This window comes from Nerophis ophidion, linkage group LG07, assembly GCF_033978795.1.
Source record: "Nerophis ophidion isolate RoL-2023_Sa linkage group LG07, RoL_Noph_v1.0, whole genome shotgun sequence".
Taxonomy (NCBI): Eukaryota; Metazoa; Chordata; class Actinopteri; order Syngnathiformes; family Syngnathidae; genus Nerophis; species Nerophis ophidion.
Window position 1 is genome coordinate 76974279 of NC_084617.1, and position 22847 is coordinate 76997125.

The 22847-nt window shown below is 41.4% G+C and overlaps 3 protein-coding genes and 1 long non-coding RNA gene across 4 annotated transcripts in view; 1 reads left to right on the forward strand and 3 right to left on the reverse strand.

Annotated features, from left to right (window-relative positions):
* The window catches only part of LOC133556836 (alpha-L-iduronidase-like), a 49223-nt gene extending 33220 nt beyond the window's left edge, over positions 1–16003 (forward strand). The window contains exon 15 of the mRNA XM_061907143.1: positions 15518–16003. Within this exon, the coding sequence (XP_061763127.1) occupies positions 15518–15533 (16 nt within the window). The 3' untranslated portion in view covers positions 15534–16003. The remainder of the gene's footprint in view (positions 1–15517) is intronic.
* LOC133556840 (cytoplasmic tRNA 2-thiolation protein 1) overlaps positions 1–22847 on the reverse strand; it is a 627421-nt gene that overhangs the window by 507093 nt on the left and 97481 nt on the right. The window lies entirely within an intron of this gene.
* Positions 1920–7624, reverse strand: LOC133556830 (uncharacterized). The gene is made up of 4 exons (XR_009807608.1): positions 7478–7624; positions 4497–4551; positions 4319–4417; positions 1920–2145 (listed from the first exon to the last, which is right to left on the reverse strand). It is a non-coding gene; the product is annotated as an uncharacterized LOC133556830 (long non-coding RNA).
* Positions 12447–21744, reverse strand: LOC133556838 (potassium voltage-gated channel subfamily V member 2-like). Its single transcript, XM_061907148.1, has 2 exons — positions 20315–21744; positions 12447–15694 (listed from the first exon to the last, which is right to left on the reverse strand). The coding sequence occupies exons 1-2, from the start codon at positions 21641–21643 to the stop codon at positions 15440–15442; spliced, it is 1584 nt and encodes a 527-aa protein (XP_061763132.1). The 5' UTR covers positions 21644–21744; the 3' UTR covers positions 12447–15439.

Consider the following 22847-nt stretch of genomic DNA (forward strand, 5'->3'; position numbering starts at 1 on the left):
AGGTCATGTATTTCAGGAGTTCCCCAATTTAGCTCATTAACGTGTTCCTAATTTAAGAGACAAAATAGTCCGAGCAGATTGTTTTATTCCTCTGCAACATTTTCTATCATCTCGCCCCAGAGGTCATTTCTTGTGTGGTAACTGTGCTCTTTGAAACTGACAAAGAAATCAAATAAGTTATTAGTTTTTTTGTTTTTCAGTTCCCATTCATGGAACGTAAAAGTACCGTATTTTTCGATTTATAAATTGCTCCGAGTATACGTCGCACTGGCCGAAAATGCATAAAGAAGGAAAACAACATATATATGTTGCACTGGAATATAAGTCGCATTTTGAAAGGCAATTTAAAATAAATAAAGAATAGTGAACAACAGTCTGAATAAGTGTAGGTTATATGAGGCATAAATAACCAACTGCTATGTTAACCTAACATATTATGGTAAGAGTCATTCAAATAACTATAACATATAGAACATGCTATACCTTTACCAAACTATCTCTCACTCCTAATCCATAAATCCCATGAAATCTTCTTCCTGGATGTGGCTTCTAAACAACTCTGCCAACTCCAAAGGTATGCGCCGCTTCCTCTTGTTTTCTGCTGCATATTTCACTACATCCATCTTGTAATCTGCACTACATGATTTCCTTTTCGCTGACATTTTAATTCAGCCCTTCTCAATTTTTATAAGTTACTGCCAACGTTGAAATGATCCATTTTAATAGCTACGGCAGTAGCATTTAGCAGTTAGCATCCTATGACCCACCCCTGCTGAATTTTTATTGGTTGACGTGTGTGTGACGATTGCTGACATTTTCTTCGTCTCTTCCGCGATTGAGATAAATCATCCATCCATCTTCTTCCGCTTATCCGAGGTCGGGTCCCGGGGGCAACAACCTAAGCAGGGAAGCCCAGACTTCCCTCTCCCCAGCCACTTCGTCTAGCTCTTCCCGGGGGATCCCGAGGCGTTCCCAGGCCAGCCGGGAGACATAGTCTTCCCAACGTGTCCTGGGTCTTCCCCGTGGCCTCCTACCGGTTGGACGTGCCCTAAACACCTCCCTAGGGAGGCGTTCGGGTGGCATCCTGACCAGATGCCCGAACCACCTCATCTGGCTCCTCTCCATGTGGAGGAGCAGCGGCTTTACTTTGAGTTCCTCCCGGATGGCAGAGCTTCTCACCCTATCTCTAAGGGAGAGACCTGGAAACTCATTTCGGCCGCTTGTACCCGTGATCTTATCCTTTCGGTCATGACCCAAAGCTCATGACCATAGGTGAGGATGGGAACGTAGATCGACCGGTAAATTGACAGCTTTGCCTTCCGGCTCAGATCCTTCTTCACCACAACGGATCGATACAACGTCCGCATTATTGAAGACGCCGCACCGATCCGCCTGTCAATCTCACCATCCACTCTTCCCTCACTCGTGAACAAGACTCCTAGGTACTTGAACTCCTCCACTTGGGGCAGGGTCTCCTCCCCAACCCGGAGATAAATAATATTATTTGATATTTTACGGTAATGTGTTAAATTCACACATAAGTCGCTCCGGAGTATATGTCGCACCCCCGGCCAAACTATGAAACAAACTGCGACGTATAGTCCGAAAAATACGGTAATGAACAAAACATGCATTGTCCCAAATGCCTTGTTGACGCATTTCCAGGTTTTTGCCGGAGCCCTGAGTTTGACACCTGCGATCTAATCCCTGCAAGTACTATACTTAAGTCTACATTCTTACATGAAGGGAATACATTTTGAAATGACTTACATTCCCTCAGCAAGATGAGCCTGCATAGATAAGAAATGCAAAGTTGTAACAGCAATCTCAGCTGAGAATGTAATGAATGCAGGAGCAGTAGTTGGGAGTGTGGTATTTGTGTCTTTTGGAAGCATGAAAGGACTACATTATCACACAAGTTTGTTAACCACATGATTTATTACTAAATCTGAACTTAATATTTACAGTTCCAGAGACATGACTCCATGTGAGGGTTTCTAACAAGCAGAATAAAAGACTTGTACGAGTGTGTGGACGTCCACATCACAGGTGAGTGAGAGGCCCAGCATGGATGTTGTTGGAGTTGCTCCAGAATGAAAATTGTCCTGGAAGTGAAGGTCTATTTCAGGATGGTGTCGTCATTGGCTGTGAAGACAACAAAAAAAACAATACATAAAGATCGTGAAAATATTTACTACTGGTATTCCAACAATATAAAATATAAATTAAAGCTGCAAGCAGCGATGGCTGCTGCCCCCGTGACCCAAGCCCAGAAAAGCGGTAGAAGATGGATGGATGGATTATTACACAGAGAAAAAGTTGTATGCACATGTGTTATACATCAGTCTCCTAGTAATAACAGTTGTAAAGTGGCTTGGACATTTTATAAGGATGCCTTGGTGCGGCCATTTTGAGACTCTAATGCATGGTGAATGTAAACAGTTGTTGTATTGAAGTGGGAATTGCAAACTTCCTGTTGATTTGAGTTGGGGGCGGTCAGTGTATGAAATATAGGTCTCGGTGAGACCTATATTGAGGGTTTTGTTTCATGTGAGTATGACAGTCCTACAGTTTTGTTTTGAGCAGAAAGCCACCATTTTGTGACAACAGCAGCAGCGCAATGGTTCTTTGCGGGCTCATAAAATCCAAACCGGGGTAGTAATTAAAACTCTTTAACTTTTAATCAGAAGGGTTCAATCTCTCTCCTGTGCTTATTTGAAGCCAAAACGACAAATGGCCTCAGAGGAGATAATGGTTGAAAAAAATGCGAAATTTTTTAGCCAGCTTTGTATTGAAGTGGGAATAGCAAACTTCCTGTTGATTTTAGCCGGGGGGTCTCAGTGGAGTAAATATAGGTCTAACTGAGACCTACATAGTGGTTTGTGTTTCATGTTTCTACGACATTCCTACTGGAAGTTACAGACAGTTTTGTCTGTGTTTTCTTCCTAGGGGGCGTTAGAGCGCAATTTTGAGTTTTGGGGTTAAGTTTTTTGATTAGATCGCAATTCTTGCCAGTCCTGATGTGTCAAATTTGGTGAGTTTTGAAGCATGTTAAGGGGGTCAAATTACAGCTCAAAGAGGCGGCGGTATAATAATAATAATAAAACCTTACAATTCAATAGGGTCCTCTGTCCCAAAGGGACATCAGTCCCTAATGTGTTTTACAATAATAAAGTGAGTCTATGAACAGTGGGCTGGCCTGGATGCTGGGCTTCAGCATGATGATTAAATCAGTGTTTTTCAACCACTCAGATCATCTAGTTTCACCTTTTTGGATTAAAAATATTTTTTGCAAACCAGTAATTTTAGTCTGCAAGTGATGTGTTGTTGTTGAGTGTCGGTGCTGTCTAGAGCTTGGCAGCCTAACCGTGTAATACTCTTCCATATCAGTAGTGCCAGCCGGTAGCTAATTGCTTTGTAGATGTCGGAAACAGCGGTAGGCAGTGTGCAGGTAAAAAGGTGTCTAATGATTAAACCAAAAATAAACAAAAGGCGAGTTCCTTTAAGAAAATGCATTGAAGCTTAGGGAAGGCTATGCAGAACCAAACTAAAACTGGCTGCAAAGTAAACAAAAACAGAATGCTGGACGACAGCAAAGACTTACTGTGGAACAAAGACATTGTACATCCGAACATGACATGACAATCAACAATGTCCACACAAAGAAGGATAAAAACAACTGAAGTATTCTTGATTGCTAAAACAAAGTAGATGCGGGGAATATTGCTCAAAGGAAAACATGAAACTGCTACAGGAAAATACCACCAAAATAGGAGCGCCATACAAGAAGTAAAACACTATACACTGGAAAAGAGCAAGATAGTGCAAATAAGTCAGCGTGTGATGTGACAGGTGGTGACAGTACACCTACTTTGAGACAAGAGCTATAGTCATGCATGCTTGCTTATGCTTTAAAGTCATATCCAACAATTGTGACAACCACTGTCTGAGTTTTGTTTTATTGCTATTTCTGCTGGTGGTGTGTCTTCACATTTTTTCAACGCAAAAAATGTACCTTGGCTCCAAAAAGGTTGAAAAACTGGATTAAATGATCAGTCTGAGGCTAAATCCCTTGTTGTCTGACAGCGAAATGAGCAAATTAGCAATTTTGAAGTATGAATCACTGAAGAAGCATTTTCCATCTCTTCCTTCTGAGTTAATATGAAGAATTGAACAATTATTTCAGTGTATTTTCTTTATCGAAAAAGACTAGTTGATAAGAGAATTTCTTCCAAAACCAGAAACGCAATGTTTGGCTGAATATTTTCTGTGGCTGAAATGTTGGTGCGTGGCTATTAAAAGATGTCTGACATGATACCTTCTGCAAGCTGCTTGGCGATGCGCTCCTGCTCCTCACGGATCTTCTTCTCCTCTTCCTCGATCCTCCGCTCCTCAGCCGCAATGGGCTTCAGTGTGCCTGGGGACAGTAGTGTGTGTCAGGGACATTTATACTATAGAACCAGACTCTGGAGTGTCTTTGTGTTGCAGTAGCTCACCATATCTCATCTTGCCATAAAAGACACCAGCAATCAAAGCTGAATACCTGGCGGTCTGGAATGTAAAGTTGCACACAACACAGGTAAATACGGGGGTGGCCAATGTAGAAGTTCAGTCTCACTTTTCTAGTAAATATACTTCTCAGGTTTAACTCACTTTTCTCAGATGTAGCACATTTTTATCACATTTGAATTGTCATTAATTCTTGACTAAATATTAAATCTATATGTTAAGCCATCCATCCATCCATTTTCTACCACGTATTCCCTTATCTAAATGCTAAATCAAACCTAAATTTTAAATATGCATTTATGTAAAATATCAATATGTTAGATCTAGAAAAAAAGTTAGATGAGGTGGTTTGGGCATCTGGTCAGGATGCCACCCCAGCACCTCCCTAGGGAGGTGTTTAGGGCACGTTTGAACGGTAGGAGGCCACAGGGAAGACCTAGGACACGTTGGGAAGACTATGTCTCCCGGCTGGCCTGGGAACACCTCGGGGTCCCCCGGGAAGAGCTGGACCAAGTGGCTGGGGAGAGAGAAGTCTGGGCTTCCCTGCTTAGGCTGCTTCCCCCGCGACCCGACCTCGGATAAGCGGAAGAAGATGGATGGATGTTAAATCTAAATCTATGTTAAGTCTAAACCTAAATCTTAAATATAGACCTAAATTTAAAATTCCAATGTCGAATGTAAGTGCTAAATGTTAAACTTAAACCATCCATCTTCTTCAACTTAGTCAAGGTCGGGTCGCGGGGGCAGCAGCCTAAGCAGGGAAGCCCAGACTTCCCTCTCCCCAGCCACTTCGTCTAGCTCTTCCTGGGGGATCCCGAGGCGTTCCCAGGCCAGCCGGGAGACATAGTCTTCCCAACATGTCCTGGGTCTTCCCCGTGGCCTCCTACCAGTCGACTTGCCCTAAACACCTCCCTAAGGAGGCATTCAGGTGGCATCCTGACCAGATGCCCGAACCACCTCATCTGGTTCCTCTTCATGTGGAGGAGCAGCGTCTTTACTTTGAGTTCCTCCCGGATGGCAGAGCTTCTCACCCTATCTCTAAGGGAGAGACCCACCACCCGGCGGAGGAAACTCATTTGGGCCGCTTGTACCCGTGATCTTATCCTTTCGGCCATGACCCAAAGCTCATGACCATAGGTGAGGATGGGAACGTAGATCGACCGGTAAATTGAGAGCTTTGCCTTCCGGCTCAGCTCCTTCTTCACCACAACGGATCGATACAACGTCCGCATTACTGAAGACGTCAACATTCCATTTATTTCCAAACGGTTGATTTATATAGGCAAGTAAGGTCAAGTTTCGGCTACCTTGCCTCTGCAGCCTTCATTGGCGGTGTCACATGATGTTAGCGTGATGTCATCTGTGACGTGTTACGTAGATAGTTCCATCCCACCTGAAGTGGTGGGTCAGGTACATAACTTGACCTTACGAGCCTGAACAAATCATCCATTCATAAATACACATCAGTAGGCTGAATGAACCTCTTCAACATAACATTCAATTTAAACTTAAATGTGATGAATGCAGTTGAGATGGACTCCAGTACCCCCCTCAGACTCAGTGGCCTAGTGCAGTGGTTCTCAAATGGGGGTACTTGAAGGTATGCCAAGGGGTACGTGAGATTTTTTAATAATATTCTAAAAATAGCAACAATTCAAAAATCCTTTATAAATATATTTATAGAATAATACTTCAACAAAATATGAATGTAAGTTCATAAACTGTGAAAAAAAATGCAACAATGCAATATTCAGTGTTGACAGCTAGATTTTTTGTGGACATGTTCCATAAATATTGATGTTAAAGATTTATTTTTTGTGAAGAAATGTTTATAATGAATCCAGATGGATCTCTATTACAATCCCCAAAGAGGGCACTTTAGTTGATTACTTCTATGTGAAGAAATCTTTATTTATAATTGAATCACTTATTTGTCAACAAGTTTTTACCTATTTTTATATCTTTTTTTCCCAAATATTTCAAGAAAGACCACTACGAACGAGCAATATTTGCACTGTTATACAATTTAATAAATCAGAAAGTGATGACATAGTGCTGCATTTTACTTCTTTATCTCTTTTTTACAACCAAAAATGCTTTGCTCTGATTAGGAGGTACTTGAATTAAAAAAATTTTTTGACAGGGGGTACATCACTGAAAAAAGGTTGAGAACCAGCGGCCTAGTGGTTAGAGTGTCCGCCCTGAGATGGGTAGGTCGTGAGTTCAAACCCTGGCCAAGTCATACCAAAGACTATAAAAATGGGAGTCATGACCTCCCTGCTTGGCACTCAGCATCAAGGCTTGGAATTGGGGGTTAAATCACCAAAAATGATTCCCAGGCACGCCCACCACTGCTGCTCACTGCTCCCCTCACCTCCCAGGGGGTGATCAAGGGTGATGGGTCAAATGCAGAGGACAAATTTCACCACACTTTGTGTGTGTGTGTGTGTGTGTGTGACTATCAGTGGAACTTGAATTTTAAAAATGGACAAGCTGTAGAAAATGGATGTGATGAAATTGTGTTAAATCTGAGAAATATCTGCTACTAAACTTTTATATTTGGCACCCCACAGGTGAAGAGGGCAACAAAGCATGACATCACATGGTGGTTGTATTGGGTTAATAAGTGCAATGTAATAGTTTGACACATCCATCCATTTTCTACCGCTTGTCCCTTCCAGACATGTCAACACCGCGTTGTACTTGCAACATTTACGTTACATGCTGACTGCATTTTGACACTGGCGTCTTCATTTCCCTTGTCAAGTTGAAACAGTGACATTTAACATCATTGTTTGAGGTGAAAGCAACAACAATATTGACAGAATATTGATGCTAAAAGACTTAGCATTAGCACGGGGACAGCTAACAGCAGCTAGCATGTATTAGCTTCTGCCGAGCTGGACTCCAGATGACGATCACAACAAAAGTGGAGCAAATGATAAAAGGTATGTGAGGGTAAACTTACTTTAATGAGCGGAGACACTGCGACCGGGGGAGCCATGACTTTATCGGGCTGGTAGTTAGCAGCAGAGGTCACTTTAGCGCCGCACAGGATTGTGGGAAAGATTCTTCCTCTTCTGTTTAATGGCGGTTGGCAAGCATTCTTCCGGTGTGCATTAGCGCCACCTACTGAAATGGAGTGAACTTTTTTAATTTTTTTGATTGCAACTTTTATTAGTAGATTGCAAATTACAGTACATATTCTGTACAATTGACCACTAAATGGTCTATATTCTTTATTTATCCCAGTGTCTTTTTTTAAATATGTGTATTATGATTTATATCCTATGTTAATCTGATCTTTTTTTACCATGAATTGATTAGATAGATAGATAGATAGATAGATAGATAGTACTTTATTGATTCCTTCAGGAAAATTAAAATTCCAGCAGCAGTGTACAGAGTTGAGATCAATTTAAAAAAAGTAAATAATGGGGGTTTAAATGGAAACAAAATAGAGAAATATTACAATAAGAATAAAAAATAATAAATAAATGTGATAAATGGGTTGTACTTGTATAGCGCTTTTCTACCTTCAAGGTACTCAAAGCACTTTGACACTACTTCCACATTCACACACACATTCACACACTGATGGAGGGAGCTGCCATGCAAGGCGCCAACCAGCACCCATCAGGAGCAAGGGTGAAGTGTCTTGCTCAGGACACAACGGACGTGACGAGGTTGGTTCTAGGTGGGATTTGAACCAGTGACCCTCGGGTTGCGCACGGCCACTCTCCCACTGCGCCACGCCGTCCCTAAAATAAGTTGCTTTCGGTCACCCCCCCCAGGGGAGACCGAAAGCAATTGATGTCGAGCGGATGTAACATGATATTGTGAAAGTCCAGTCCTTTGTGGTTCCAACATAACGGTGAAAGTCCAGTCCAAAATGGATCCAATATAGTAGCGAGAGTCCCGTCCATAGTGGAGCCAGCAGGAAACCATCCAATTGGGATCTTATTGACAAGATCTATCTGATATTACTGTGCTTCATCTCCATGTTTACTTCTTTTGCCTACCTGTCTGCTAACTGGTTGCCCACAACTCCAACGTGAGCAGGAACCCAGAGAAATGTTACCTTTTTTACTTGATTTATTCTGCAGATTGCCTGAACTATTTCATAAACTAAATCTTGTCTTGTTTCCGATGCTATGTTTTTTATGCTCATCAAAGCACTGCTGGAGTCCGAGCACAAGACTACTTTCCTTCTACGCCCTATAAATTGCTACCAATTCCCCCGTAAAAATAAATAACTTATCACTGATTCTTTTATTCAATGCTATGTTTCCTTGTGGGATAACTTTATTATTTATACTTAGTGATGCATCTGTATGTACTATGATGTTCCTCAATCCATTGCTTTACCTGCTAACTATTTCAATGTCTATTCTTTAATAATTGCATGTTCACCTTTGGGTTGTCACACATCCATGGTGGTGTTGCAGGGATTGGTAACCCTGACTTTAACATCGTCAAAAGGCTAGAGTATACAAATGAGTTTTAAGATGAGACTTAAATGCTTCTACTGAGGTAGCATCTCTAACTGTTAGTGGTAGAACATTCCAGAGTACTGAAGGCCCAATAGAAAACGCTCTGTAGCCCGCAGACTCCCCATTCCCATTATGGGAAAGCGGTGAATTAACGTGGACCCCGACTTAAACAAGTTGAAAAACTTATTGGGGTGTTACCATTTAGTGGTCCATTGTACGGAATATGTACTGTACTGTGCAATCTACTAATAAAAGTATCAATCAATCAATCAAAGTTGTCATTGTTACAATGCTGCCCCCCTCTGGACATGAGCTAAAACGTTTTGCAGAACATTTGCACACAGTGGTAGAAAATGGATGGATGGATGGGTTTCTTTACATCAGGGGTGGCCACACTTTTTCTGCAGGCGAGCTACTTTTCAATTGACCAACTCGAGGGGATCTACCTCATTTATATATATCATTTATATTTATTTATTTTTGAAAGAGACATTTTTGTATACAAGTTAAATGTGTTTAATGATAATACAAGCATGTGTAACACATATAAATGTCTTTCTTTCACAAAGACAAGAATATAAGTTGGTGTATTACCTGATTCTGATGACTTGCATTGATTGGAATCAGACAGTAATGATGATAACGCCCACATTTTCAAATGGAGGAGAAAAAAAGTTGTCCTTTCTGTACAATACCACATGAAAGTGCTTGGTTTTTGGCATCTAATTCATCCAGCTTCCATACACTTTACAAGAAAAACATTGGCGGCAAATTCCGTAGCTTGCTTGATTGACATTCACGGCACCCGAGGGTCTTGTGAGATGACGCTGGCTGCTGCCAGTTCATTATTATGAAAAAATGACAGAGAGGAAGGCGAGAAACACTTTTTATTTCAACAGACTTTCGCGCCGTCCCTTCCGTCAAAACTCTAAAGGCCGACTGCACATTTCCTATCTTCACAATAAAAGCCCTGCTTCATGCTGCCTGCGCTAACAAAATAAGAGTCTCGGAAAGCTGGCGTGCACAAGTGATGTGCACGCCAGCTTTCTGAGGGATCGCTTGTGCACGCCAGTTTTCCGAGACTCTGTATTTAGTTAGCGCAGGCAGCATGAAGCAGGGCTTTTATTGTGAAGATAGGAAATGTGCAGTCGGCCTTTAGAGTTTTGACGGAAGGTACGGCGCGAGAGTCTGTTGAAATAAAAAGTGTTTCTGGCCTTCCTCTCGGTCATATTTTCATAATAATGATCTTGCAGCAGCCAGCGTCATCTCACAAGACCCTCCGGTACCGTGAATGTCATTTAAGTGACGTCTTGGTGAAGATTGATGATCACTCATTTTTAGCTCTATTTTTTTTTAAAAGCCTGGCTGGAGATCGACTGACACACCCCCCGCGGTCGACTGGTAGCTCGCCATCGACGTAATGGGCAGCCCTGATTTACATATTGTTGTATATTTTCACATTGTCATTTGATGACTAACTATGTCAGTCATGCAGTTATTATTTTATGACTCAACTACTATTGTTGGGTAGTCATGTATGGATGGCCAAATGGGACAAAGTTAGATAAGTGAATGCATATCTAATTATTTCTCAAATAGGTTGATTGGCAAAACTAAATCTGGTCCTACTGTGTGAATGTTGTCTGTGTTGGCCCTGTGATCAGGTAGCGACTTGTCCAGGGTGTAGCCCGCCTTCCGCTTGAGTGCAGCTGAGATAGACTCCAGCGACCCCCACGGTAGAAAATGGATGGATAGATGTGAATGATTGGAAAATACAAACATGTAATGTATTTTTTAAATGTAAAATTATTTCATTAATTATTGATTTCATCTTTTTTTTTTTGGCAATATGCATACATTTTTTCGCAAAAACCTAATCTGGTAAAAACACAGCAGAATATAAAAATAGCCAACATATTCACACCAGCAGACAAGATTTTATTCCGGAATTGTCTATTTGACTTCCATCATGTGACTTGTCATAAAACCTGCCCAGTCGTGATTTAATGTTTGTCTCGTGCTACTTTTATTTACTCTCCTCCTTCTCCCCTTTTATACAGTGAGATACATTAATCATGTACAGGTGCACGATCCACACTCCAGCATGCCCTGCCTCTCTGTCGGACTGTCGGCTCCGCCTCTTCACTCTTACATTCATATGCAAACAACTTTTTAACGTCCGTCTATTACTCAACAATCATCAATAACAAGCCACTATTTCCCACTGTCAACCATCTCCTCACACCCCAGTACCCTCATATCACACATCTCAGCAATAAACTGCAAGGTTTTTTTTGGACTATTTTATATTCCGCCTGATTGTAGCTGAGATGGGCGCCAGCGACCCCAAAAAAGGGAATAAGCGGTAGAAAATGGATGGATGGATATTCCAAATTGACATTATCCCCTTGTCTCTCGGGACTCTGCACAGCTTGGTTCCTGACAGCCCACAACACCCGCTACACGTCTGACATGTTTCACAGCAGGAGGTGGAGAAGATGATCCATACTTCAAAATCATGCTGGATCTCACTCCTTCTGCCCTGCTAAAAAGTCACCTTGACTTCCTCACCACCAAAATAATCCAGCGCTCCCTCAAACCTGACACAGTCCCCACTGCTTAGAAAACAGCTGGAATCAAACCCCTGCTGGAAAAAAAACAACCTCCTGATCCCAAACTCCTTTCAAACTTCAGACCAGTCTCTAACCTTCCATTCATACACAAACTCTCCAAAAAGTCATCTCCTCTTTGGTCCTCAAGCATCTCAAATAAATGAAAACTATGAAAAACTTAGATCGGGTTTCCACCTCTCTTACAGCACGGACTTGGGTTTCACGTCTCTCCTCATTCTTCTCAACCTCTCTGCTGAGTTCCATCCAACATAATAGTGAGAGTCCAGTCCATAGTGGATCTAACATAATAGTGAGAGTCCAGTCCATAGTGGATCCAACATAATAGTGAGAGTCCAGTCCATAGTGGGTCTAACATAATAGTGAGAGTCCAGTCCATAGTGGATCTAACATAATAGTGAGAGTCCAGTCCATAGTGGATCTAACATAATAGTGAGAGTCCAGTCCATAGTGGATCTAACATAATAGTGTGAGAGTCCAGTCCATAGTGGATCTAACATAATAGTGTGAGAGTCCAGTCCATAGTGGATCTAACATAATAGTGAGAGTCCAGTCCATAGTGGATCTAACATAATAGTGAGAGTCCAGTCCATAGTGGATCCAACATAATAGTGAGAGTCCAGTCCATAGTGGATCTAACATAATAGTGTGAGAGTCCAGTCCATAGTGGATCTAACATAATAGTGTGACAGTCCAGTCCATAGTGGATCTAACATAATAGTGTGAGGGTCCAGTCCATAGTGGATCTAACATAATAGTGAGAGTCCAGTCCATAGTGGATCTAACACAATAATGAGAGTCCAGTCCATAGTGGATCTAACATAATAATGAGAGACCAGTCCATAGTGGATCTAACATAATAATGAGAGACCAGTCCATAGTGGATCTAACATAATAGTGAGAGAGTCCAGTCCATAGTGGATCTAACATAATAGTGAGAGTCCAGTCCATAGTGGATCTAACATAATAGTGAGAGTCCAGTCCATAGTGGATCTAACATAATAATGAGAGACCAGTCCATAGTGGATCTAACATAATAGTGAGAGAGTCCAGTCCATAGTGGATCTCACATAATAGTGAGAGTCCAGTCCATACTGGATCTAACATAATAGTGAGAGTCCAGTCCATAGTGGATCTAACATAATAGTGTGAGAGTCCAGTCCATAGTGGATCTAACATAATAGTGTGAGAGTCTAGTCCATAGTGGATCTAACATAATAGTGTGAGAGTCCAGTCCATAGTGGATCTAACATAATAGTGTGAGGGTCCAGTCCATAGTGGATCTAACATAATAGTGAGAGTCCAGTCCATAGTGGATCTAACACAATAATGAGAGTCCAGTCCATAGTGGATCTAACATAATAGTGAGAGAGTCCAGTCCATAGTGGATCTAACATAATAGTGAGAGTCCAGTCCATAGTGGATCTAACATAATAGTGAGAGAGTCCAGTCCATAGTGGATCTAACATAATAGTGAGAGTCCAGTCCATAGTGGATCTAACATAATAGTGAGAGTCCAGTCCATAGTGGATCTAACATAATAGTGTGAGGGTCCAGTCCATAGTGGATCTGACATAATAGTGAGAGTCCAGTCCATAGTGGATCCAACATAATAGTGAGAGTCCAGTCCATAGTGGATCTAACATAATAGTGTGAGAGTCCAGTCCATAGTGGATCTAACATAATAGTGTGAGAGTCCAGTCCATAGTGGATCTAACATAATAGTGAGAGAGTCCAGTCCATAGTGGATCTAACATAATAGTGAGAGTCCAGCCCATAGTGGATCTAACATAATAGTGAGAGTCCAGTCCATAGTGGATCTAACATAATAGTGTGAGAGTCCAGTCCATAGTGGATCTAACATAATAGTGAGAGTCCAGTCCATAGTGGATCTAACATAATAGTGTGAGAGTCCAGTCCATAGTGGATCTAACATAATAGTGAGAGTCCAGTCCATAGTGGATCTAACATAATAGTGACAGAGTCCAGTCCATAGTGGATCTAACATAATAGTGAGAGACCAGTCCATAGTGGATCTAATAGTGAGAGACCAGTCCATAGTGGATCTAACATAATAGTGAGAGAGTCCAGTCCATAGTGGATCTAACATAATAGTGAGAGTCCAGTCCATAGTGGATCTAACATAATAATGAGAGACCAGTCCATAGTGGATCTAACATAATAGTGAGAGAGTCCAGTCCATAGTGGATCTAACATAATAGTGTGAGAGTCCAGTCCATAGTGGATCTAACATAATAGTGTGAGGGTCCAGTCCATAGTGGATCTAACATAATAGTGAGAGTCCAGTCCATAGTGGATCTAACACAATAATGAGAGTCCAGTCCATAGTGGATCTAACATAATAGTGAGAGAGTCCAGTCCATAGTGGATCTAACATAATAGTGAGAGTCCAGTCCATAGTGGATCTAACATAATAGTGAGAGTCCAGTCCATAATAGTGAGAGAGTCCAGTCCATAGTGGATCTAACATAATAGTGTGAGTCCAGTCCATAGTGGATCTAACATAATAGTGTGAGGGTCCAGTCCATAGTGGATCTAACATAATAGTGAGGGTCCAGTCCATAGTGGATCTAACATAATAGTGAGAGTCCAGTCCATAGTGGATCTAACATAATAGTGAGAGTCCAGTCCATAGTGGATCCAACACAATAATGAGAGTCCAGTCCATAGTGGATCTAACATAATATTGAGAGTCCAGTCCATAGTGGATCTAACATAATAGTGAGAGTCCAGTCCATAGTGGATCCAACATAATAGTGAGAGTCTAGTCCATAGTGGATCTAACATAATAGTGAGAGACCAGTCCATAGTGGATCTAATAGTGAGAGACCAGTCCATAGTGGATCTAACATAATAGTGTGAGTCCAGTCCATAGTGGATCTAACATAATAGTGTGAGGGTCCAGTCCATAGTGGATCTAACATAATAGTGAGGGTCCAGTCCATAGTGGATCTAACATAATAGTGAGAGTCCAGTCCATAGTGGATCTAACATAATAGTGAGAGTCCAGTCCATAGTGGATCCAACACAATAATGAGAGTCCAGTCCATAGTGGATCTAACATAATATTGAGAGTCCAGTCCATAGTGGATCTAACATAATAGTGAGAGTCCAGTCCATAGTGGATCCAACATAATAATGAGAGTCCAGTCCATAGTGGATCTAACATAATATTGAGAGTCCAGTCCATATTGGATCTAACATAATAGTGAGAGTCCAGTCCATAGTGGGGCCAGCAGGAGACCATCCCGAGTGGAGACAGGTCAGCAGCACAGAGATGTCCCCAACCAATGCACAGGCGAGGCGGTCCACCCCCAGGTCCTGAATCTGGACCGCCAGCACATCCTCCATGACCACATAGTATGTACAGTAGATATTATTAATGTTGTAAATACAAATCTTTATATATCCAGAAAGTCTGGTCTTGAATAAGTAGGCATTATTCAGAGGTCTCAAGAAGGTAAGAAATACAAGAATGTGTGTGTGTGAGTGTGTGTGTGTGTGTGTGTGTGTGTGTGTGTGTGTGTGTGTGTGTGTGTGTGTGTGTGTGTGTGTGTGTGTGTGTGTGATGAACATAATAATGGATCCGTGGGTCAAGCATAATAAGATAAGACATTTTGAGAAAGGACACAAGTTCAGGTCACAAAAGGAAACATTGATCAGTTCAGTCGTTTATGAAGTTGTTGTTTTGTTCACCAACTCCTGGTGTGTTCATGCAGCCTGGTAGAGAATCTCCACTCAAGTTGTTGAAGTGTCAGTCAGTCTAAGTCTAAGTCGGCATGAGAGTCAGTGGCCATCACCAAAGCAGTGGTTCAGCTTCTGGGAAGTTCTCTTGGTGAACCTCACTCTCCCTCTCTTCTTCAGGGAGGCTGTGTACTGATTGGACTTGAGTTTGGAGTAGTAGTCGGAGAACTTGTTGAAGAGGATGGATATGGGCAGACCGTTGAGGATGATTCCGAAAGCGATGCAAATGAAGGCAAAGAGGCGCCCCAAGATGGTCTCTGGGTAGACGTCGCCGTAGCCCACCGTGGAGATGCTGACCTGGGAAGTCAAGCCTGAGTCACTCAGTGGACTTTGGCTTCACAAAAATAATACGCTAATAACGTTAATCATGACAATAATAGTTGTGTGCTGACTCATTTTCAGCGGGTAGTCAAGTCTGTACACTAATTTGTATCCAAGTGCTGTAGTATTGCAAACCAAAAAATACAACAATAAGATCACAAGTTTGCATATGTTATTGATTGTGTTGAAGCCTGAATACTGTTTAATTAATTTACATTTTATGGAAGGTGCTTTATGTTTATTCAGCCAAAAGGGGACTATTTACTTTATTTGCATGATAAGAAAATTGATATATTGAATGCTTAGAGTAATTATATAAAGCTCACTTTAATTGTAATTATTACATTTGTCAAAAGGATTTGATGACGTAAGTGTTTTAAGTGCATATATGGCGGAAGGATCTGTGGGGTAATTAATACTTACAACTCTGGAAAGTTAGTACCCTCTAAAGCAGGGGTCACCAACACGGTGCCCGCGGGCACCAGGTCGCCCGTAAGGACCAGATGAGTCGCCCACTGGCCTGTTCTAAAAATAGCTCAAATAGCAGCACTTACCAGTGAGCTGCCTCTATTTTTTAAATTGTATTTATTGCCTCTATTTTATTAAGTTTGATTTATTTACTAGCAAGCTGGTTTCGCTTTGCTCGACATTTTTAATTCTAAGAGAGACAAAACTCAAATAGAATTTGATGAAAATCCAAGAAAATATTTTAAAGACTTGGTCTCCACTTGTTTAAATAAATTCATTAATTTTTTTTACTTTGCTTCTTAAAACTTTCAGAAAGACAATTTTAGAGAAAAAATACAACCTTAAAAAATGATTTTAGGATTTTTAAACACATATACCTTTTTACCTTTTAAATTCCTTCCTCTTCTTTCCTGACAATTTAAATAAATTTTCAAGTATTTTTTATTTATTTTTTATTGTAAATAATAATAAATACATTTTAATTTAATTCTTCATTTTAGCTTCTGTTTTTTCGATGAAGAATATTTGTGAAATATTTCTTCAAACTTATTATGATTAAATTTCCAAAAAAGTATTCTGGCAAATCTAGAAAACCTGTACAATCAAATTTAAATCTTATTTTAAAGTCTTTTGAATTTCTTTTAAAATTTTTGTTCTGGAAAATCTATAAGAAATAATGATTTGTGTTTGTTAGAAATATAGTTTGGTCCAACTTGTTATATATTCTAACAAAGTGCAGATTGGATTTTAACCTATTTAAAACATGTCATCAAAATTCGAAAATTAATCTTAATCAGGAAAAATTATCAATGATGTTCCATTTTTTATTTTTATTTGTTATTTTTTAAAAAGATTCGAATTAGCTGGTTTTTCTCTTCATTTTTTTCGGTTGAATTTTGAATTTTAAAGAGTCGAAATTGAAGATAAACTGTGTTTCAAAATTTTATTTTCATTTTTTTCGTGTTTTCTCGTCTTTTAAACCGTTCAATTAAGTGTTTTTTTTCATCATTTATTCTCTACAAAAAACCTTCCGTAAAAGGAAAAAAAAAATGTACGACGGAATGACGGACAGAAATACCCTTTTTTTTTAATATATATAGATTTATTTATTAAAGGTAAATTGAGCAAATTGGCTATTTCTGGCAATTTATTTAAGTGTGTATCAAACTGGTAGCCCTTGGCATTAATCAGTACCCAAGAAGTAGCTCCTAGTTTCAAAAAGGTTGGTGACCCCTGCTCTAAAGGTTTTAAACAACCCCTTTGAGTCTCTGTAGTTCAGTTTGTAAAAGTAAAACTTCTAATAACCTCCTGAGACCCAGCGTCCTCAGAAGTGGACATTCATGTTAAGTATATAACTTTCTGAGAACAAACGTCCTCCAAAGTGGACATTTGTGTCAATCAGAGTGGACATTTATGTTAAGTTTGTGACTTCCTAAGAATCAGTGTCTTCTCCAGTGGACATCTGTGTTAAGTGTGTAATCTTGTAAGAAACGGTGTCCTCTGCAGTGGTCATTTGTGTTAAGTTTATGTCCACTGCAGAGGACGCTGATTCTCAGTAGGTTAAAAACTTAACACGTCCACTCTGCCTGACACAAATGTCCACTTCGAAGGACGCTAGTTCGTAGGAGAATGTGTATCTAAACACAAATGTCCACTGGAAGCACGCTGGTTTCTCCGGGGATTACACACTCAACACATATGTCCACTGCGGAGGACACGCTTTCTAGACCCAGCGTCCTCTAAAGTGGACATTTATGTTAAGTTTGTAACCTCTTGAGAGTCTGCGTCCGTTAAGGTGGACATTTGTGTCAAGCAGAGTGGACATTTGTGTGATGTTCATATAAACTCAGCACAAATGTCCACTATGCTTGACACAAACATCCACTTTGGAGGACGTTTGTTCTCAGGGAGTTATACACTTAACATAAATGTCCACTCTGCTTGACACAAATGTCCATTTTAGAGGGCGCTGATTCATAGGAGATCACAAAATTAACACAAATGACCACTGCAGAGGACACCGTTTCTTACAAGATTACACACTTAACACAGATGTCCACTGGAGAAGACACTGATTCTTAGGAAGTCACACACTTGACATAAATGTCCTCTCTGCTTGACACAAATGTCCACTTCAGAGGACGCTGGGTCTTTGGAGATTGTAATTTAACACAAATGTCCACTTTGGAGAACGTTTGTTCTCAGAAAGTTATATACTTAACATGAATGTCCACTTCAGAGGACACTGGGGCTTAATGGGATTTGTTGCAGTTATTAGAGGTATATATATATACCTCTAATAACTAATATATATATATATATATATATATATATATATATATATATATATATATATACATATATCTATATGTATATATGTATATATATATATATATATATATATATATATACATATAGATATATATATATATATATGTATATATATATATATATATATATATACATATAGATATATATATATATATATATCTATATGTATATATATATATATATATATATATATATACTGTATATATATATATATATACATAGATATGTATATATATACATATATATATATGTATATCTATATATATATACATAGATATACATAGATATATTTATAGATATATATATATAGATATGCATATATATATTTATATATATATATATATATATATATATATATATATATATATATATATATATTCCTCACGCACTAATTGACTGAAAAAGTGAAAGGACTTCTTTTTTTTTTAAACTTGACTTTCCGCAGGCCGGATTTTGGACGCTGGTGGGCCATAGTTTGGGGACCCCTGATTTATACTAAAAAGGGATGTGAATCTTACAACAATATTTGGTTCCATTCCTAAGCTTGATTCCACAAAATGTTCTTGATTCAAACAAGTACTCGCTTTATATTATCTGGCATTAATATAGTATTAACACCTTTTAAAAACAGGATGTCGGCAACTAAAAGTCTGCTTGACTGCTGAGGTATGAAGTGTACTTGCAGCGAGTAAGCACTTAGACGGCCCAAAAGAACATATTTTGAAAAAACAGAATTTAAAAAAAAAAAGACTTTTTAATTTTTAATTATTGATTTTTGAAAATGATAAATCGATTTAGAATTGGAATAAATAAAAACTGCGCTTTGGATGTGAATAACAATTTTTAGCACCCCTAATATTCCATCCATTCATCATCTTCCGCTTATCCGAGGTCGGGTCGCGGGGGCAGCAGCCTAAGCAGGGAAGCCCAGACTTCCCTCTCCCCAGCCACTTCGTCTAGCTCTTCCCGGGGGATCCCGAGGCGTTCCCAGGCCAGCCGGGAGACATAGTCTTCCCAACGTGTCCTGGGTCTTCCCCGTGGCCTCCTATCGGTTGGACGTGCCCTAAACACCTCCCTCGGGAGGCGTTCGGGTGGCATCCTGACCAGATGCCCGAACCACCTCATCTGGCTCCTCTCGATGTGAAGGAGCAGCGGCTTTACTTTGAGTTCCTCCCGGATGGCAGAGCTTCTCACCCTATCTCTAAGGGAGAGACCCAAATTCATTTGGGCCGCTTGTACCCGTGATCTTATCCTTTCGGTCATGACCCAAAGCTCATGACCATAGGTGAGGATGGGAACGTAGATCGACCGGTAAATTGAGAGCTTTGCCTTCCGGCTCAGCTTCTTCTTCACTACAATGGATCGATACAACGTCCGCATTACTGAAGACGCCGCACCGATCCGCCTAATATTAAATGACAAAATAAAAAAATATAGCGTAAAATGATGTATTATATACGATTGAACGAGCGTGGAAACAATCCCATCAATGTGCAGTCACATTTCTCCGTTCCTTTGATTCATAAACATGCACATGAACTCCAGAACACCGGCTCTAAGATGGTCATGGCCCTAAATGAAATGTAGTTTGTGACCCTATTTTGTCTTTAATTTTGCTAGAGTTAGAATTGAAAGGTTGCTCACCAAAATGAATCCTCCCGGGCTCCAAATAGAAATATACAACTGTGTCAATCAAGTACTATCTATTTAACTAAATGCGGGAGCCCTGCTCTAGAGCATTTTTCTTTGTAGTTTTTAGGTCGGTACACTTGCAGTCAAACTTTAAGCAAGACTTACAGACGCCCACCACCATGCGTGAGGAATGCTGGTGAAGTTGGTTTGAGGCATGTCATGCTCTACGGTATAAACCATGGCAGAGAAGCTGAAGATCCCCATGGCGATGAAGAGGAACAGGCAGCCCACTTGCTGGTAGCACTGGCGCAGCGTGAAGCCGAACGCCCGCAGGCCCGTGGAGTGTCGCGCCAGCTTCAAGATGCGAAAGATCCGCATCAGTCTCATGATCCGCAGGACTTGACCCAGTTTCCCCACCTGCCCGACCGCCTGCATGTCGGCTTCGTGCTTCATGTAGTTGTCCTCGTTGTCAAAGAACTCCAGGACGGCCTGCAAGTACTGAGGCAGGATGGCGATCAGGTCTACGGTGTTCAGCACACTCCTGCTGAAGGATTGGAGGTCCGGGGTGGACATGAGACGTAGCAGGTACTCCATGGTGAAGAAGGCGATGCACATGGACTCCACGTACTCCCAGTAGGTCTTTCCACTCAGCTGCCCCATGGGAGTCCTGTACTGCATCTCCTCCACTGTGTTCAGTGTCATGGCCACTAGTGAGATCAGGACAAAGAGACTGGAGGCCACCGCCATCAGCTTGGCCTTGACTGAGGAAAATGGCTTCTCCATCAAGTTCCAGATAGCTCGTCTCTTCTGGCCCATGAACATGTCTTGGAAGAGCTCTCCGTTCTCCTCGATCTCCACCTCAGCCTCCAGCTCCCGCTGGATCTTCAGTTGCTCGTTCAGCTCGTCCTGCCTCTCCTCGAAGGAGATGCGGCAGCAGCGGTGGGTGTTCTTGATCCTCACCCCCCAGTAGTTGATCTCTTCCAGGAAGTTGCGGGGGCACAGCTCGTCCTTGATCCACAGCACGCCGGTCCGGTAAAAATTGAAGATGCTGTGAAAGGTGTCGGGGTCTCTGTCGAAGAAGAACTCATTGCCCGTGACGGTGTAGTCGTCACACAGGTCCAGCTTCATGTTGTGGTCGGCGTAGGTGGCCAGCCGTCCTATTCTGGTCTTAGGGTACCTGGCTGCCATCTTGTAGGCTATCTGGTAAGGCTTCCCGCCTACGTTGATGTTGATCATATAGTTTGTTTTAGATGGGGATATCTGCTTGGAGGAGCCGGGCTGGGCATCGTCGTCTTCGTCTTCATACTCGGCGTAGATGTCGTAGATGTCTTTACTCAGTTCTTGCATGGAGTTCCATGTCCGCACGCAGCACTCCGCTGACGGGTAGGCGATCTCGGAAGACCTTCGTTTGACATCGGGATCTGTGACTTTGTAGTTGGGGAAGAGACTCTGTCTCCTGTTGAGAAACTGGACTACCTTGCTGGTGCTCCCCATGTCAGTGTAGAGCCTGGAGAGCAGGCAGCACTCGAACCTGCCAGCACTACTCGTGTCTAATACCCTTTTACCTACGCTTGAACAGGATCCCTCATGGCCCCATTAATGTTGCTGACTGAGACGCTCCACGTGCTTACAGGACATCTAAATACTATTATCCCCTGCTGATCTCCCAGGCGAACATAACGTTGCCCGGCCGGCATATCTCAATAAATGGGTATCAATGCCCGTTTATTTTCATTTGAACTGTAATCTATGACATTGATGGATAGGGATTCGTGTTCAAATGGGTGATTTAAGCACCATTTTTTTGTTTGTTCATGAATGCATGGAGTCAAGATGTGACTTTAAGGTTTTACTACTTACGTATAAAATACTACACGGTCTAGCTCCAGCCTATCTTGCCGATTGTATTGTACCGTATGTCCCGGCAAGAAATCTGCGTTCAAAAGACTCCGGCTTATTAGTGATTCCTAGAGCTCAAAAAAAGTCTGCGGGCTATAGAGCGTTTTCCGTTCGGGCTCCAGTACTCTGGAATGCCCTCCCGGTAACAGTTCGAGATGCTACCTCAGTAGAAGCATTTAATTCTCATCTTAAAACTCATCTGTATACTCTAGCCTTTAAATAGACCTCCTTTTTAGACCAGTTGATCTGCCGCTTCTTTTCTTTCTCCTATGTCCCCCCCTCCCTTGTGGAGGGGGTCCGGTCCGATGACCATGGATGAAGTACTGACTGTCCAGAGTCGAGACCCAGGATGGACCGCTCGTCGGGACCCAGGATGGACCGCTCGCCTGTATCGGTTGGGGACATATCTACGCTGCTGATCCGCTTGAGATGGTTTCCTGTGGACGGGACTCTCACTGCTGTCTTGGAGCCACTATGGATTGAACTTTCACAGTATCATGTTAGACCCGCTCGACATCCATTGCTTTCGGTCCCCTAGGGGGGGGTTGCCCACATCTGAGGTCCTCTCCAAGGTTTCTCATAGTCAGCATTGTCACTGGCGTCCCACTGAATGTGAATTCTCCCTGCCCACTGGGTGTGAGTTTTCCTTGCCCTTTTGTGGGTTCTTCCGAGGATGTTGTAGTCGTAATGATTTGTGCAGTCCTTTGAGACATTTGTGATTTGGGGCTATATAAATAAACATTGATTGATTGATTGATTAATCAGTTTGCAATCCTCTCAGATTACGCAAAGGAAGTCA